Source organism: Corvus brachyrhynchos, unplaced genomic scaffold (genome assembly GCF_000691975.1).
Source record: "Corvus brachyrhynchos isolate BGI_N302 unplaced genomic scaffold, ASM69197v1 scaffold167, whole genome shotgun sequence".
NCBI classification, from domain to species: Eukaryota; Metazoa; Chordata; class Aves; order Passeriformes; family Corvidae; genus Corvus; species Corvus brachyrhynchos.
This window is the reverse complement of record NW_008239547.1, coordinates 4,708,599-4,723,910: the sequence shown is the minus strand read 5'-3', so window position 1 is coordinate 4,723,910 and position 15,312 is coordinate 4,708,599. Positions and strand designations below refer to the sequence as shown.

General features: G+C 39.5%; 1 protein-coding gene across 18 annotated transcripts in view; it reads right to left on the bottom strand.

Moving 5' to 3' along the window:
* The window catches only part of SVIL (supervillin), a 130,239-nt gene that overhangs the window by 46,473 nt on the left and 68,454 nt on the right, over positions 1-15,312 (bottom strand). For 10 of the 18 annotated variants that reach the window (XM_017741492.1, XM_017741481.1, XM_017741482.1 and 7 more), the window contains 5 exons: positions 12,647-12,738; positions 8,410-8,467; positions 8,135-8,286; positions 7,051-7,720; positions 1,905-1,988 (listed from right to left, as the gene is read on the bottom strand). In XM_017741492.1, the coding sequence (XP_017596981.1) occupies positions 1,905-1,988; positions 7,051-7,720; positions 8,135-8,286; positions 8,410-8,417 (914 nt within the window). In that variant the 5' untranslated portion in view covers positions 8,418-8,467; positions 12,647-12,738. The remainder of the gene's footprint in view (positions 1-1,904; positions 1,989-7,050; positions 7,721-8,134; positions 8,287-8,409; positions 8,468-12,646; positions 12,739-15,312) is intronic. The other 8 variants (XM_017741487.1, XM_017741494.1, XM_017741495.1 and 5 more) reach the window with 2 other exon arrangements.

Genomic DNA, 15,312 nt, shown 5'->3' with positions numbered 1-15,312 from the left:
CTGTAGTAAAATAAAAAACAATACATCAAAGAAAGCAATCTTATGATGCAACCCCTTCCTCCCCCTGAGTCTTAGCAGTAACACTGCTCAAAAACAGTCAAGTGATTCACAGGCCTTGGACATGCATGACTCCTGAGAAGGTAACTGTGCAAGCTCTGAGAACATACAGCATGTTCTCCTGAGATTGCAACTGCATTTGCCAAACAGCACATACCCATAATCTCAAACAAACAAGATGATCAAAACTGCTTTTTATATTATCAGAGTGTTGGGTTCAGCCTGAAATTGCAAATTCTACTGGCAGCTGTGTATGCAGTCAGATATTTGAAGATGTCTAAACACTGGGAAGCTTACGTCATACCAAGATGTTGTTGCATTGGAGAAAGGAATGAAAAAACATGTTATCTCCATCTAGCCTGTCAGATGTTTTGCCAGAGACTGGTTTACTTGTGTTTTTGTGTATCATTTAAGACATCTGAAATGTCACATGTAGTGTAACCTGTTTCAGTAAGTGAGAAAAAATGTTGAAAGGGCAAATGCTAAAACCGAAAGCAAAACTTTGGCATGGCTGTTGCTCTTCAGAGACCTTGCAGGGAAAAAGGCATTTAAAAACCAAAACAGGTGTTCTGTTTTAAAATGTTTCGTTACATTCTAACATGCAAAACTTGCAGGACTGTTCCCAAAAGTTACCTTACTTCAGTGTGTTTTCTAGAAACACCTCTGGACACGTGCAACATCCATGCAAAAAAAGGTTCGTATTTAACCTCTCTAAACTGAATACACGGCAGCACAGTGGGAGGCAAGCACGTGCAGCCAGGGGCAGCCTTTGCTCTGGGGCTATCACTGCAGGTAAAGCACTTTCAAAGCCTCGCCGAGGCTCAGACAGCTTACAGGGCAAGCGTCTGGAGATAATGCACACAGTATTAAAAATGAAAGCCCTGTACTTCCTCCCCTCCCAAATGGGTATAAAAAAATTATTTTAATTCTGAGAAAAGAGAGAGACTCAAGCTAGGAGACTAGCTCTCTGTTTGAAAGTAAGCAATCAGCTCAAAGTATGTGCAATTCCAGGCTTGCTACCAACAGATGTTTTGGAGTTTACATAATTAAGAAAAAAAAAACAAACCTAAGATTTAGGAAAAAAAGGGCAAATTATCTGAGAGAAAAATTCAGAATATCGGAAGTTATTTGAAACACCAATCTTTCTAATATTTCAGTGCTTCTTGAAGATTTAGGCACTTATCAGGGAAACTTCTCAAAGTTGCTTAAGCACATTAAGTATGTTAAGTCTGAAGAAGCATTTGAACTACATGTACCAAGCACTCTCCAGAACATCCACACTGATGTTAGTACTGGGTTATAAGAATTACTTTAATCAGGAACATGAAAAAAAGTCTTCTTGAAAAGCTTTTCATGGTGGGTTCACTGTACGTGTTACCAAACCAGGAGAAAGCAGCTGCCTGTCGCTCTGATCAAGATTTTGTTTTACTTTTCCATGTAATTATTTTTTTACTTCTTTTGTACCATCTCTGTTGGAATTCAAGGAGTTAATTGTAGGGAATGCTAAGATGGAATGGTGTACAGCCTAAAAATATGCTGGTTTGCAGAGTACAAAATGAGATAAAGTAAGAAGTTATGAAATCTTGTGGAAGCCAGAATGATAGTAGCTGTGGAAGAAGCTTGGGGCCTTTGTACTTCTTCATCAAAACACCAATTGGTTGTTGGTTAGAATAAAAGCAGACGCTTCAGAAAAGTTTCAACAGCTGTTTATCCACAAAAAACCCCCACTTTCTTACTTGCTGCTGTTAAAGGAAAATTAAGGGCAAGTGTTAAATGAAGAGAGTAAAGGGAAAGAAAGGGGAGGTTTGTAGTCTGATTGTTAGCCACACAGCTATGTTTTATGATACCTGGAGGGCCAGCTGATAAGTGAAGGTGTGTCCCCTTCCGAATCTTTCTGAAGAAACCATTCAGGTTTTGCTTTCCCTGCACTACTACAGAAAACAGAACTTCAGGTAATTTCTGAGATCTCAGCACATGCTCCCATTATTTCTCCCAATCTCCCCTCCCCACTGCTTTTTATTTCTGATCACTCAATTGCAGAGGACTGTTCTAGAAAACAAAAGCAATGCACACTAATTGAATGCAAAGGTGATAAACTGTGACAGAAACTATTATATAATCCCACAAACATATACAAAGTATTCTAAATGTTAAAGAATCTACAGAGGTAACTTTACCAAGTGCACATTGTCCAAAAATTGAGAAGTGAAAGCAACTACACAACCTAATTTTTGCATTTGCCATTGCAGGTCAGTTTGTGTAAGGACATCTGAAAAAGTTGTTAAAGCCATTCCTTTAATTTGTGATTTGAAATGGTAAAGACTGCTGCGACCAAAACAAAGCAGTAATAGGAATTTAATGAAGTGAAAAATTCACATGGCTACATCATATTTCCTCAGAAATTCTCAGAAGCATCTAGAACCCCTCTCTCCTCTTGTAACCCCTTATTGCAAAGCTTCAGAAATGCCCACCTGGTTAGCACAAGTTAAACACACTGTGTCACTGGGTGACTTGGCAAAGGAAAAACTTAACGAAACAAAGTGACCCCTAATTTAGTCTTGCCTGACTTTACTCTGTTTACATTTTGGAGTTGAAAGCATAAAAAGAAAGAAGAACTTTTAAAAGTCCTGCAGCACTGCAGGAAAGGGTGTTTGCAGACATCCCACATCCAGTTTCTCAAATACTTTCCTAATGTTCACCTTCACCTACAATTCCCCAGCAACGGCAGAACACATCAAATACTTTTAACCTTGCAAGCACAGGCTGTCCTGCCACATTAACATTTACAAACTCACTCCCTGGAGGTGACGAGCATCCAGGATGCTTTCCATTCTTATAGCTACATCTGAAAGAGCTCTTTCCATTGCCGAAGAGCCATTTGGGATAAAAATCCCAAATCAAGCTCCAGGTCATATATTTCAATTTTTCTTAGCTAGTCTTTTAAGAAAAACAGTTGGAAAAGGTAAAATCAACTGTTCTGAAGATAACAGTGTATTTGATGGAAATAAGTTTGAATTTGAGAACTCACCTACCATTGTCATTGAATCCACATCTATGTTAGAACAACGACCAACACCAACGGTTAAATGCCTTCTCTTTTTCCAAACGTTTTTGAATCCCTAATGGAACTGACCAAATAGAAGGTAAAGCCCTTTCAAAGAAGCTGACTAGAAGTTGCTAGCTGGAATTGCTTTGAAGCATGGGAACTTCCTTCTCTCTTAATGTGTACTTTGGCACATTTTTATAGTGGGCATGGCCCAAGCAGCAATTATTTGTACTTGATCATTCATCCTTTGAAGAGTGCAATCAGAAGAATGCAAGCCATGTTTTGAATTTAATCAGCCATTTCAGGAGCCAAATGCAGGCAATGTCAAATGATACCTTCTCAGTGATAGGTAACTGGATTAATTATTAAATCTTCTTAATACTGAAGGCACAAAAGCTTTCACATATATTCCAAAGCAAGACGCATTTATTTTCCAATTTAAACTCGGGAACTTTAAATTTAACAAAACCAATTTTGTAGCCTGTATAGAATGTGGAACTGACTTCAGAACAGCAGTCACCTGAAAAAGTTAGCCTTTATTTCTCTTGTGCAAATAGCCTTACAGGAGACCACCACACTAACTTTAAACGGACTGCATGGACACAGTAACTTCTTTACCACTCAAGATCAGGGACAAGAGTTTCAGAGACGTTATTCTTACATCTCTGAATATCATACCACTGAGCACACACTGTCACTGAAGGTGTCAGGGCTGTTAAAGAATGGACTCTTGGCAACTTGGCCTTTAAAGTACCACTTACTGCCTACACGTGTATCCAAACAAGAGACCAAACCCTAAATTTAAGCTCTTAGCTGCTTTAAGTACTACACCACGTCTTGGTGGGTGCAGATGGTTTCCTTCAAAAGATAGAGAGACAGCAATTATGGGAAATTTGTTTTATGCAAATATTGACCCAAGCCTCATCCAGAAAGAATATGAAATTAGAGATAACGCAGTCAGCAATTTGTATTATATTATTGTTTATTCATAGAATCACAGAATAGTTTGAGTTGGATGGGACCTTTAAAGGTCATTTAGTCCAATCCCCCTGCAATGAGCAGAGACATCTTCATCGACATCAGGTTGCTCAGAGTCCCATCCAACATCACCCTGAATGCGTCCAGGCATGGGGCATGCACCTCCTCTCTAGACAACCTATGCCAGTGCTTTACCATCCTTCTTGTAAAAAATTTCTTCTTTATATCTAGTATCAATCTACCCTCTTTTAGTTTAAAACCATTCCTCCTTGTCCTATTGGAAAGGAGAAATGTCCCTATTAAAAAGTCTGTCCCAGTCTTATAATCATCTTCTGCAGCACTGAAAGGCTGAAATCAGGTCTCCCTGGAGCCTTCTCTTTTCCAAGCTGAACAACCCCAGCTCTCTCAGCCTTTCTGCACAGGAGAGGTGCTCCATGCTTCTGATTATTTTTGTGGCTCTCCTTTAGACTTGCTCCAACAGTCTGTATCGTTCCCGTGCTGAGGATTACAGAGCTACAGATGCAGTATTCCAGGTGGGATGTCATGAGAGCAGAGTAGCAGAGAGAGCAGAATCACCACTCTTGACCTGCTGACACGGTCCTTTTGATGTGGCCCAGGACACATTTGGCTTTCTGGGCTGCAAGTGCACACTGCCAGCTCATGTCCAGCCTCTCATTCACCAGTTCCCCAAAGTTCTTGGCAGAGCTGCTCTCAATCCCTTCAACCCCCACCCTGTACTGGTACTGGGGCTTGCCCCAGCCCAGGTGCAGGACTTGGCACTTGGCCTTACCAAACCCCTCATGAGACTCCCATGAGCCCACTTCTTGAGCTTGTCCACGTCCCTCTGGATGATATCCCATCCTTCAGGAGTGTCTACTGCACCACTCAGCTTGGTGTCATCTGCAAAGTTGTTAAGGGTGCACTCAACCCCCTTGTGTCATTGACGAAGACATTAAACAACCCTGGTCCCCATTCAGACCCTTAAGGGACGCCACTTGTCCATCAGGACTCTGAGCTGTTGACCACTGCTCCCTGGATGCAACTGTCCAACCAATTCCTCATCTACTGAACAGTCTGTCCATATCTCTTCCATTTACAGAGAAGGATGTTGTGGGGGACTGTCTCAAAGGCCTTCCAGGAGCACGGACAGAGACATCCATAGCCCTTCCCTTGTCCAGTGATGTAGTCACTCCACCACAGAAGGCCACTAGGTTGGTCAGGCAGGACTTGCCTTGGTGAAGCCATGCTGGCTGCCTCGAATCACCTCCCTGTCCTCCATGTACCTTAGCATAGCTTCTGAGAGGATCTGTTCCATGATCTTCCCAGGTACAGAGGTGAGGCTGACCGAGCAGTAGTTTCCAGTATCCTCCTTTCTCCCCTTTTTAAAGATGGGTGCAATGTTTCCCTTTTTCCAGTCACTTGGGACTTCACCTGACTGCTCAGATATCATGGAGATATACCAGCCAATTCCCTTGGGACTCTGGGATAAATCTAACTGGGTCCTACAGACTTAATTTTGTTCAGTTTCCTCAGATAATCACAAATATGATCTTTTCTTATAGTGGGAGGGACTTTGCTTCCCCAGTCACAATCCTGCTGTCCACTCACTCATGAGGTGTGGAAAGAGAGGTTGCCACTCAAGACTGAGGCAAAAAAGTAGTTGGGCCTTCTCCTCGTCCATTGTTACCAGTTTTGCTCTGACCTTCCATTTCCAGCTAATATACCTGCAGAAGTCCTTGCTATGCTTTGCATCCGTTGCAAAGTTCAGCTCCAGCTTCACCTTGGCCTTCCTAACCCCATCTCTACACAACTGGGCAGTGTCCCTATATTCTTCCCAAAACAACTGTCTCTGCTCCCTGACTGTGCATTTGCTTCTTTAATAATCCATGCTGGTGTCTTTCCTGCTTTTCCTGATTTCTTACACCTGGGAATTGAGAGCTCTTGTGCTCTGTTGAAAGAGTAAATGGTTGAGTTTATACCAGTTACCTCAGTTTCTTAAGAGCAGTCAACACTGCTCAGCATTATGCAGATATGTTTAAAATTAAGTTCTCATTTACATAATTTTTAGTTGCAACATTTAAACTTACATTTTTACAGTTATTATTTTCTATCTATCCACCTACCAAGAAATTAAAGACTCACACTTAGAGAAAATCATACTTAAAAAAAATATCTTAGTCATGCATTGTTTTCAGTCACTGTAAGAACTTGACAGTGTTTCTATACCACACTGTGAAATTATAATGGAAAATTAGTGAAAACTAATTGTTTTTCCCTTTTGGAAGAATCTGTTTACCCTATTACTGTAGTAAGTTTGTCAAATCTGACACAATTTAGCATAGAATTCTAACTCTCTCCTCTGCCCCTTCATGCACATATATGCCTGGCATTATCTGAAAGATTGACTAGCACAGTTCAAAAGCGTTTTTTACACTTTTGCATCAGGAAAACAAATCAACTATTATTTCAACTGACCCAAGGCACTCTTCAGCTTTTAAGCCTGAAAAATTAAATTTTGGCAGAAGCAATCATGAAGATATTCAAATCTTCATTGAGATACAGCTTGCCTCTACTTGGAAGCTCCCAGCAAACAATTACAAGATATAGAAGAAAAAAGGTTAAAGACTCGCTCTAACAGGTTATTAAAAAACGCAAGGAGATTTAGAACCATAACTCCTTCAATTTCTAGTTTGTGTCCTCCCTGCAAAGGGCCTAATTTTAGTAAAACTTCTATAAATATAAAGCGAAACCAAGGACATAGCTAATTAAAGAAATATATATCCACTTCCTTTATCAGAAACACACTGTAATACAATAAACCCAACTAATCCAGCTTGAGACATCCAAAGCAACTAAATACATTCTTCAAGGGTAATAAATACATTCTCATTAATACTGTAGACACTGATGCAGAAGCTGATTAAGATAAAGGAATCTACAGCAAAACAAAAATTAAAAATCATGCTTACCTTTGTCTGCTGTTACTGTGCAAGGGCTGGTCATTCTGCAAGTGGGTCGGTGAGGCTGCCCGCTTTGGTGAAGGGAGGGACTCTCGGGGGGTTTGCTTTGGTGATATTGGCACTTCGTTATAGCAGGAAGATTCTTGTCCAGAAAGTGAAATGGAGACAGAACTATCCAAGGTTGCTGAAGGGTCAGAAGCCTGTCTAATGGCACTGTCATCATCTGCTTTTCTAACACTCTTTTCATTTAAGAGGTCACCTTTATCTTCGTGGCTGGAGTACTCTTTGGAATCAGAAATCACACTCTTTGATGCCTTCGTCTCAGTCCTGGACAAATAGAGAGTGCCATAGTCTTTGTTTTCATCATCTTGCCTTTCACTTTTCACTCCCTTTCTTTCCACGCTGTCGGGATCTTTCCTTGCCCGTGTATATCTGGATGAGTAGTCAGAATCCAAATCAGAATCAAGAGATAATCCATACTTTTCTGCCAGCTGGCGCCGCCTCTCTGCCTTGTACCTAGCTATTCTCTCTGCTTTTGATTCTAGTTCCTGGACATCCATGTTTGCTGTACTGTACAAGGGCTCTGTATTACCTCCTGTGATTTCTGCTCGGTATCTGGATGATCTGGGTTGTTTCTCTACAGAAGAATCTGAAGTTTCCTCCTCTTCATTTGATCTTCCTGTCAAAAGTACAATATATAAGCAAGTCCTTCCCAAAACTCCAAGTACCCCACCCACCACTTAAACTGAGTGAACTACAAGCTTCCCATTTGCTTACAAATCAAAGTGACTGCATAGACACATTATATTTTTGCACTTTGGTCTCCAAAAGCACATACAAACAATTAAGAAAAATGTATTAGCAATAATTCTTTAATAAGTAATACTTCTCAAATCAAATAGTTATTTTAAAGCAGTAAGAATAATCAACTTTCTCGTATAAGGCAACTGGAGACTTAAAAGGCAAATTAAAAAAGAACAAACAACCTGACACAGCTCTTCTGTAGAAGTCTTCTCTAGGTACTCCATAACTGGTAGTGAAGCAAACATGAAGTAATTCATCAGTGCAAGACTGAGTGACATGTGCTACTTACCTAAATGGGGGCTGTATGGGTCAGTTGCACGCATATATCTTGGTGTATCTTCCTCTAGTAAACGGTGTGTGACTGATCCTGGGCAGTTTTGTAGAAGCATAGGTTGTGTATCATTTTCAATTCCCTCTAAGCGTCTAGCTATTCTTTCTTTTCTGAAAAATATATGAAAAATATGAAAACAGGCATCACGAAGATTCAAGGGGAGAGTTTCTAAGAGGAGGTAACAAAACAAGCTGCGTATTTTGTTTTACAGGCCAAAGACTTTTTTCTTTTACCTTTTCATTTCCAAAAAATCTCGGTTGTTTGGTTCAAAGAGTTTTCTTAATTCTGAAACTGAGAAAACAAAAAGATTATGTAGTTTATAGGATAATAAGTTTCAAAAACTTGCTAAAATGATTTAGAGAATAAGAAGGAACAGTCAGCTGAAGCTCAGAGGTTTGAAATAGCTTTTGTCAGGAAATGAGAATTTTCCTCTTGTTTTCCCAGTTTATTAAGGTTGGGCTGTCAAAAGTGCATTAGGCACATAGGTGTGACCACCAAGTAGTCCTCCCCTCCAAGTACTTCCAGGCTAATTCCAAATCTGCTATGCCATCCTAGTGGTTTTCAAGATCTAGTATATACTGGACAAGTTGTATTTTGATTAGCTGAGGTCAAGCTTACATGCTCCAGTAACCCATTTCAAAACCAGGTAGTAGGGAAATTCTGCTTACCCTGTCTGCTCAAAGGTCAGAGACTATGTTTAAAGAGAAGCAGCGTCCCCTATTCCTTAGTTTCCTCCACACCTTTATATTGATCAAATCCCAAGAATCCCAGTGACTAATGCTGAAGTGAAAATTACTGTGCACCTTCATGATATCCTGCATGGTTAATCACTTTCTATTTTGCTAACTTTCCCTTCTAGTTTTAATTGGACATACTTTCCTTCTCTTCCCCTGAACTCTTTGCTGGTGTTAAGTGCTAGCAGACAGCTGCCACAGTCCACAAAATAGTAGTGAACCAGGAGGAGGCACGACAGATGATGTAGTCCCTATATATACACACATATGTGCATGCGCAAACCACACTGGAGCAGTGAGTGCTACGCAAACAAGTGCGGTGTGACTTCTTACCACCACGAGGAGAAACCATCCAGGCTGTCAAGGGAAGCAGTGGACTGGGGTGGGGGTGTGCCTAGCACACAGACATGCACATCCACACACCCCTCTGTGCCTTTGCAATCATGTGGTGCTGAAAGCTGTGTGCACCTATTCTGACCAACGCACCTCTGGGCTTCTAACCCTGTTGACCCAGGGACCAAAAGTTAAAGCAAGCCAAAGTCCACACCTGCTAAATTGGCCAGAGATTGCCATCAGAAACACCTGATGATTGAGGAGTGTCTAGTAGACACTGTTCCACTGCAGAGCTAAACCTATCAGCATTTTTTCTTGCCACCAGACTTCATTGCTCTAGATACTTAGAAGATAAACAATATTGAAACACCACCCTTTTAAAGGTCAGATGCACCTTTTCTCCCTTCCGTCTACTGGAAGAACTTAACATGCATGGCTTGGTCAGGGTTCCAGCTCAGCTGACTCATCCAGGAAGTTTGCTGTACTCATTACCAGTGCTCATACCTCATAGATACTATTGACATTGAATGTCATATCAACATTACATGCTGAAAAGCCTAAAAGTAGAACTACAGATAAAATGTGTGGGATCAGCAAGAATGAACACATTCTGATCCTGAACCAACACCAAAGCAAAGATGAGCCCTTATGCTGTGTTTTCACAGACTTTTCCACAGTTGCCCTGTCTACTCAAGCTGTGGTAGCAGTGGAACAGAGAACTTACCCATTTGAAACCAGCCTACATTTCAGATCCACACCAAAGGAAATGATTTCTCAGAAACGTTTTGCTCTCACCTCCCCAAATCTACTTCTGTTTAATTATGTTCCACTAACTATTATAGTTTTTCTGTTCTATCTGTTGGCTATGTATACATAACATTGTCAAAAGAAAACCCATAATTGTCTGTCTTCAGACAAGTCAAAGGCCTCTAGAGCTCAGAGTTAGTAAAACCACATTCCATCCAAGTCCTGATCCTTTTTTTCCCCTAGTCACCAATTTATGCAGTCACCAAAACCATCATCAGAGAACAGCTCTTTTACAGCTTCATTTATTAGCAAAAGTCTTCTTTCCCCTCACCCCCAGAAAAGGAAACTTGACTATTAGTTGTCCACATACAAGAAATGTGGAACACCCAAAGAACTCCCAAAGTATTAGCTCAACACTCTCTTGCTACATGCTAGCTGAAGTTCCAGAGATTCTACTACCACTTTGCAGTCCTAAAAAGACCAGAGCACTGGTCTCATGAAAAATGTCTCCCAACACCTTCCCAAACAACATGGGACAAAAATAGCATGGGACTACTCTATGCTGCCTTACACTTTTTCCAAGATTGAGATTACAGAAGTAATTTCAGCTAGGTTGGCCAACATCTGCAGAGTTTTTTTGTGAAAGTAGTTCCAGAAATATTCTTCTTTTGATGAGGTGGGGAAAAGAAGCACAAAAAAAGCAAACCCAAAAGAAGATAAAATGCAGAAAATCTTCTACTCTAGTGGTTTCTTTTTGACAAATAAAATATTTTACTTCATAACATGAAAGCCAGTTGGAAACACTTCACTCCCAAGGACACTGGTTGGCCCTTGCAAACTTAGGTGACCAGGTTTGTCCTTTTTAGTTTGCAATTTGAATATATTGGTGCCAATTTCCATCAGTTCATGGGATGTTTTCCCACGTGACCATCACAAACAACACAATGGGAGCGCTAAAGAATAGCAACACTTCTACCTAAAAGGTAACACAAAAATCTGATTCAGCACACAAGAAAACACTAAGAAGCTTAAAATAATTAATTTCACAGTAAAAGCTCCCTTATCTAGATTACTTGATGCCAACATACTTTGTAAGCACCATTGGTCAGTTAAGGGCAAGAGGAAGAACAGCCACAGTTCAGAAACAGCTCTGAACTTGAGGCTTTATTTTAGGATGTTGAGCAGGATGCTATGGCAGGATATCCTCTAAGGTAAATTGTCAAGAGGCATCTTAATTTTGATAACTGTAGACTTTTGAAACAAAATTTACTTTAGAATACCATTATTTGGGAAAAACAGTATTGTTCCCTGTGTTGTCCCAGAATGAAAAACAAAAAGTACATTTGGAGCGCACCTTATATTTTAAAACTTCTTAAATTAAGGTGAAAGATTTCTTATAGAAATATATATTCATAGAAATCTTTCAGAAACATGCTACAGAATATAAGCATGTTTATGCTGAAAGCCCTCTTTGACAGCTGCAGAGGGGACATGTGAATGAAGTTGCAGCCATGTGACAGCAGTTTTCTTTTTACAATACAGAACCTGTAAAAACTCATTTAAGCCTTCCAAAAGTTCATAATAGAGGGGGAGCACGTACATTTGTGAAGCCTGGACAGACAGGATCAAAAGGTTACCTGCCAGAGAATTAATTTCTCAGAGATGGTAAATAACCATTGCAACACAGGTACATATATTTTCATTTTGAGGAAAATTAACACAATGGAAAAGTCTACCATTGCCAACAATGTTTCTTTCTGAACATCTGTAATGATTACATTTAAAAGCAAGCATGTCACTTAAATAGCACTTAAATATTATGCTGGAAGAAGTGCTCCTTTCTAAAGGAACTCTGCAATGAATGACATTAAAAGAGCAAGTCAGTTCCTTTATGTTGGGATTAGTGCATTTAGCCTTGTAGCTTGTCTGAAAAGAGTAAATATCACCAGAACACACACAATTTTAACCAAAGTTCTCAGGTCCACAACATCCTTGAATGAAGGGAACATCTTTGTGCTAGTTGCACATAGTTTTTCAGTCAAATGACCCTTTATGGGTCAAGCATGTTGTGATTTTTTTCTGAATAATTCAAGCCAATTAATTCTTGCCTCCACCTCAACTGTGTCAAACGATAAAGATGCAACTGCTGCTTTCTTCAGAAATTATTCAGACTATAATAGAATTTTGGAAAAAAAACCCTAGCCCCCCCCCCCCCCCCCCCCACATATATGTACTGCAGGCCCTTTAGCATGCAAGACAAAAATTCAAGTGCAGTCAGTTGGTCATGCAAGCACAGTGACTCTACCAACCACCAAAGGGGCCTGGAAAGAGCTGTGACTCTTAACAAATCAAGTTAATACTTCTGAACTCAGGATTAACCTAACTGTACAATCTAACTGAAGTTTTGAATTTCAACTACTAACCTACTGAAACCAGGTAAACAAAGGTGAACTTTATGAAGCAGGGAGGTAGCAAGGTCTCGTAAAAGAGCATTGTGGTTCATCCTGTTTCATCCTTCATGCATACTTCACAGGGAAAACTCATTTACAAAACATCTGCACCTAAGTGATTTTAACTGTGCCTTGTACTTGCACAGACTAAACTTCACATGCTGTTAAATTACCACTTGTGTTTATAATATGTCTCCCTTACCTACCTTTCGGAAGTACTGCTAAGAGATTAGCATCAATATCCTTTGTGCTGTTTGCAAGTTCTTCTTTATCTTCAAATGAGAACTCCTTCTGAAAACTGAAAACAACATCTGGTTTACAGAACTGTGGATGTCTCTGCTACAAATCAAATAAACCCAAGACACAATCCATTTACTGCAAGACAGTCTAACAGAGATACCAAAGAAAATATTTTCCATAAGAATGAGCTAAGAAATAATCCAAAGAAACTCAGAAATCCAAACCTAACATAATTTGAAACCTGCTTGGAACTGACTGATACATTTTTGCATTAAATTACTGACTGGAGACTGCCTTCAAAATGCTCTACTGAGCAATTACATTTAAAATAATCTATATTGAATGGTTCTTCATAAATACTAAAACATGCCATCAAACGTAGTACTGCATGTACATTCCACCTAGAAGTCTTCTGCATGACTAACAAGTTGTTATTGCACTGTTCTCTGGATCTTATTACATGGTTTATAATATGCTAATAGGAGTATCAGATCATTTAATTTTATACCATGTCTTTTCAAAACAGTAAAACTGCCCATTTAGATGAAACAAAATATTTCTTTAAATATCTTCATTAAATATACAAATTTTAATCATAGTGGTCTAAAGTAGATACTAACTGTCTACAGAGACTTTTTTGGAGGAAGTGTTCCTCCTTGTAAGCAAGATTTCTTTTCTTCAATCACTAAAAATAGAGAACAAATTACTGTATTCTGCCATTGTGACTATCCCAGCTGGGCAAAGGAAAACTTTAAATGGTCTTAAAACCTTTAGTAAACTGTGTAGACAGGTGTAACAGATACAAATCCTCACAGTGGTCCCAGGTTCTTCATTTTGTCACAGAAGTGATGTGCTATATGATTTAATGTCATTCTGAGAAGAAAAAGGGCACAGTCTTACTGTTGGAAAATCCTTCCTTAGGACAGATTTTAAATGGCTTTCTTTTTTTCAAGGGTATGAATTCTGTACTCACTATTTCCAAAGAACAATTCTCATTGAAAAGAGTTTTAACATATATTAACTAATAATATTTTTCTTAAGTATTTCCTTGTTTATCATTTATGAATAACATTCCTTTTTAAGATATTGAGGGGAGAATAAAATCCTTGAAATGACAATGAAGAAACTGGGCTGTGTCACAACCAGGCACCATGCCACCTGCTGCAAATTGTCTCCAACAACTGCACTTAGAGAAATCATTCCAGGTACTGCCAAGAAAAAGCAATGTTAGCCACCACAGAAAATAGCAAATAGAAGATGAAGAGCTGCAATAAGCTGTCCATTAGAGAGAACTGTGTATCCTTACAGGGCAAACACACTGTAATTGAACTAAACAAAAATCAAAACACAATGAAAAAATAGCATACAGTAGCTACAAGCAAATGGATCCATGTGCCATCTGAGACTGGGCAGAGACTCAGACAGCTAACTGGATGTTTTTCTATGCCTAACCCCACACTGCCAACACTTGTAATTCTTACTAGTCTCACAATATGGTATTTTCTGGAGAACCCTGGATGGAGAGATACCCAGTTCCCATTTGAAAGCAGATTCCATTCCTTTTAGATGAGGATGAGTTTGAAAAATGCAAATAATACTGGCCTAAGGCTATAAACCAATCCCAAATTTTTTCTGCCAAATCAACTTAATTAAGACAAAAGCTGAAGGATCCAGCTCATGACTTTTGAATACCTGGGCTTTATTTAGCAGTATCTCCACTGGGTTTCATAGTGCCTGTGACAGTGCAGCACCTTAAGTTTCCCTAAACAAGGGACTTTGTACAGAAAAGCATTCACTCAAACAGCAAAATACTTGTTTAAATTACCTGTGCATGAACACCCACCACTATGCCTAATTCCTATATGAATTTCCAAGCGTAAAATCATGGAATCAGGAGTGGCACTAGCCTGCTGGTTCTAAAAGCAACCATACTATTGGATTGCTTGTAAACAATTCACTCCTGCTCCTCCCTCAAGGGAGTTCTAGGGACTTTGGAGGCAGAGATCCCTTAAACCCTGTTTAAATGTCTGTCACTGGGTTTCTATCCATTTGTTCTCTTGCCAGTGTTGTCAGTTACTTTACTTATTTTTCTTAACAGAGGTTATCTACATGTACTCAGCTTCCTCAAGACAGGCTCTCAGTCTCAGTGATTATCTGTTAAAATGTTCTCTACTTATTCCAGTCTTAAGTAATCTTTTTTTGTATACAGTGACCAGAATCAGGTAGTCTTTTATTGCAGACTTGGATCTTACCAATATCTTATGAAAATAGGATTTTTTAATAGAGAAAGCATTATTATATTACTAGCTGGCTGAAAGCTGGGATCTACAACACATTTGCCTTTTTACATATATACTATACTGGCTGCTCAATCCTGCATGAGAAACTAATATGCAAAGGCTTTGCTTTCATCAGTTGCAAGTGACAGAAAAATTTATCAGCCCCCAATGCACAACTGTGCACTTAGTATTATTACATTACATCCTTTTTCTATTACTCCTCAAGGTCATCCAGTTCTTCCTGTATGTGAGCTCCCTCCTCCTTTGTACAGAGGGTGGCTTGCAACCTTTGCTCACTGGCAGATTTCATTAAAATTCCTTAAATAACCACAAACTTCCTAAGCTTAACCCTT